Source organism: Bactrocera latifrons, unplaced genomic scaffold, assembly GCF_001853355.1.
Source record: "Bactrocera latifrons isolate USDA-ARS-PBARC rearing strain unplaced genomic scaffold, ASM185335v1 scaffold_94, whole genome shotgun sequence".
Taxonomy (NCBI): Eukaryota; Metazoa; Arthropoda; class Insecta; order Diptera; family Tephritidae; genus Bactrocera; species Bactrocera latifrons.
This window is the reverse complement of record NW_017537645.1, coordinates 793,598-795,187: the sequence shown is the minus strand read 5'-3', so window position 1 is coordinate 795,187 and position 1,590 is coordinate 793,598. Positions and strand designations below refer to the sequence as shown.

Genomic DNA, 1,590 nt, shown 5'->3' with positions numbered 1-1,590 from the left:
TTTATTTTTTTTTTTTTTGTCGCAAAAATTCTAGTAGTTGTTTATAATTTCTGAAAGACAGAACTTAACCTGTAGTTGATGTGGCGGGGTATTTTGGGCCTTTTATGTTATATATTACATATTGTGGCAATATTGACGAGTTTTATTGAGATTTTTGAGTTTATTTTAAGTTAAGATTAATAATATGAAGAATTTTTGAATTTCAAAATTATGAATAGTTTTTGAGGTTTAAGATTTTTTTTTTTAATTGTGCAAAACTTTGGTATTTTTGAATGCAGGAAGAACACTTTTCATAAAATATTTCAAAATTGTTATTTTACGAAACATTTATTTAAAGCATATAGAGAAACTTGTTATAAAAGATATTGCATCTTAGAGCATTTTAAAGACATTTTTCGAGAAATATTGCCTTTTAGAGCTTTATAGCAAAAAATGATTAAGAAACATTGGGTTTTAGAGCTTTATAGGGAAAAATGTTCAAAAATTATTGGGCTTTATAGAGAAACGTCTTTAAGAATATTGACTTTCAGAGCTTTATAGAGAAAAGCATTTGAGAAATATTGCCTTTTAGAGCTTTATTGTGAAAATTTTAATAAAAGAATATAGGCTTTTAGAGCTTAACAGAGACAAATTTTAAAGGAACATTGGCTTTTTTAGCTTCTTGGAGAAAAAATGTTTAAGAAACAAACCAACTAACATTTCTGAAACTTTGACTTTTTCATTACTGCTATAAAACGCCTTGAAAGGACGTTAATAAGAAGGGCGACAGGAAGACGTCAAAAAAAGATTCAATAAATTCTCAACTAGATTTGGGGTATACAAAATTTTTAAATATTATACTATACTTCAGCAAATGATATAAACATATATTTTTGCCAATCTTATAAATTTCAAAAATCAACAGTTGTCTACTTTTTCCAAACATTATAGGGTTAAAAACCCGATCACTTCATACCCAGCGCCACATCTACAATGAGCTTATTCAACTGCGGCATTATTTCGCTTTTCCGACATGGACCCTTCAAACAAATAACAATATAAAACCGTTGACCGTTTTCACCTGCCCTTGAAATGAGTTTTATCTAACTGTTCAACACTTTTGCGTGCTTTCGTTGAAATCGCACACTCTTACCCCGTTCGCGGATCCAAAGACAGTTCAAGACACATGCTTATCTCATGCTTTCTATCAGACGATACATAACCGACGGCCCCCCGACGCCGCTGCTGCTGCAAACACTTACCTTATCTAATTTAAGCTCCTTCAGCGCTTTCAAATTCTCAACTTCGTCATCGGCGCTTGCACCTTTACTACCGTTATTAGCGGTTGCATTCAACAGATGCGGTGGTGTCAATGAAAAACCCAAATCGACATCTTGCTTCCAGAGCACATCGATAATTTCGCTCTCCTGGAATAAGAATTTAGTAGGTGGAAGAAGTTTGAGTACACCTCGTGGCGGCCAAAACCGAAAACACATATAAAAAATTATTTTAAATATGAAATTGCACATATATATGTATGTATGTATGCGCGTGTGAAAGTAATAAAGGAATATTCCATGCCGATCGGCATATCTATATATATATACATAT

The 1,590-nt window shown here is 32.3% G+C and overlaps 1 protein-coding gene across 9 annotated transcripts in view; it reads right to left on the bottom strand.

Moving 5' to 3' along the window:
* Positions 1-1,590, bottom strand: part of LOC108977687 (segmentation protein cap'n'collar) — a 144,377-nt gene that overhangs the window by 82,571 nt on the left and 60,216 nt on the right. For 8 of the 9 annotated variants that reach the window (XM_018947511.1, XM_018947507.1, XM_018947505.1 and 5 more), the window contains one exon: positions 1,242-1,406. The exons of the other annotated variant lie outside the window; for it this stretch is intronic. In XM_018947511.1, the coding sequence (XP_018803056.1) occupies positions 1,242-1,406 (165 nt within the window). The remainder of the gene's footprint in view (positions 1-1,241; positions 1,407-1,590) is intronic. 9 annotated transcript variants of the gene reach the window in all.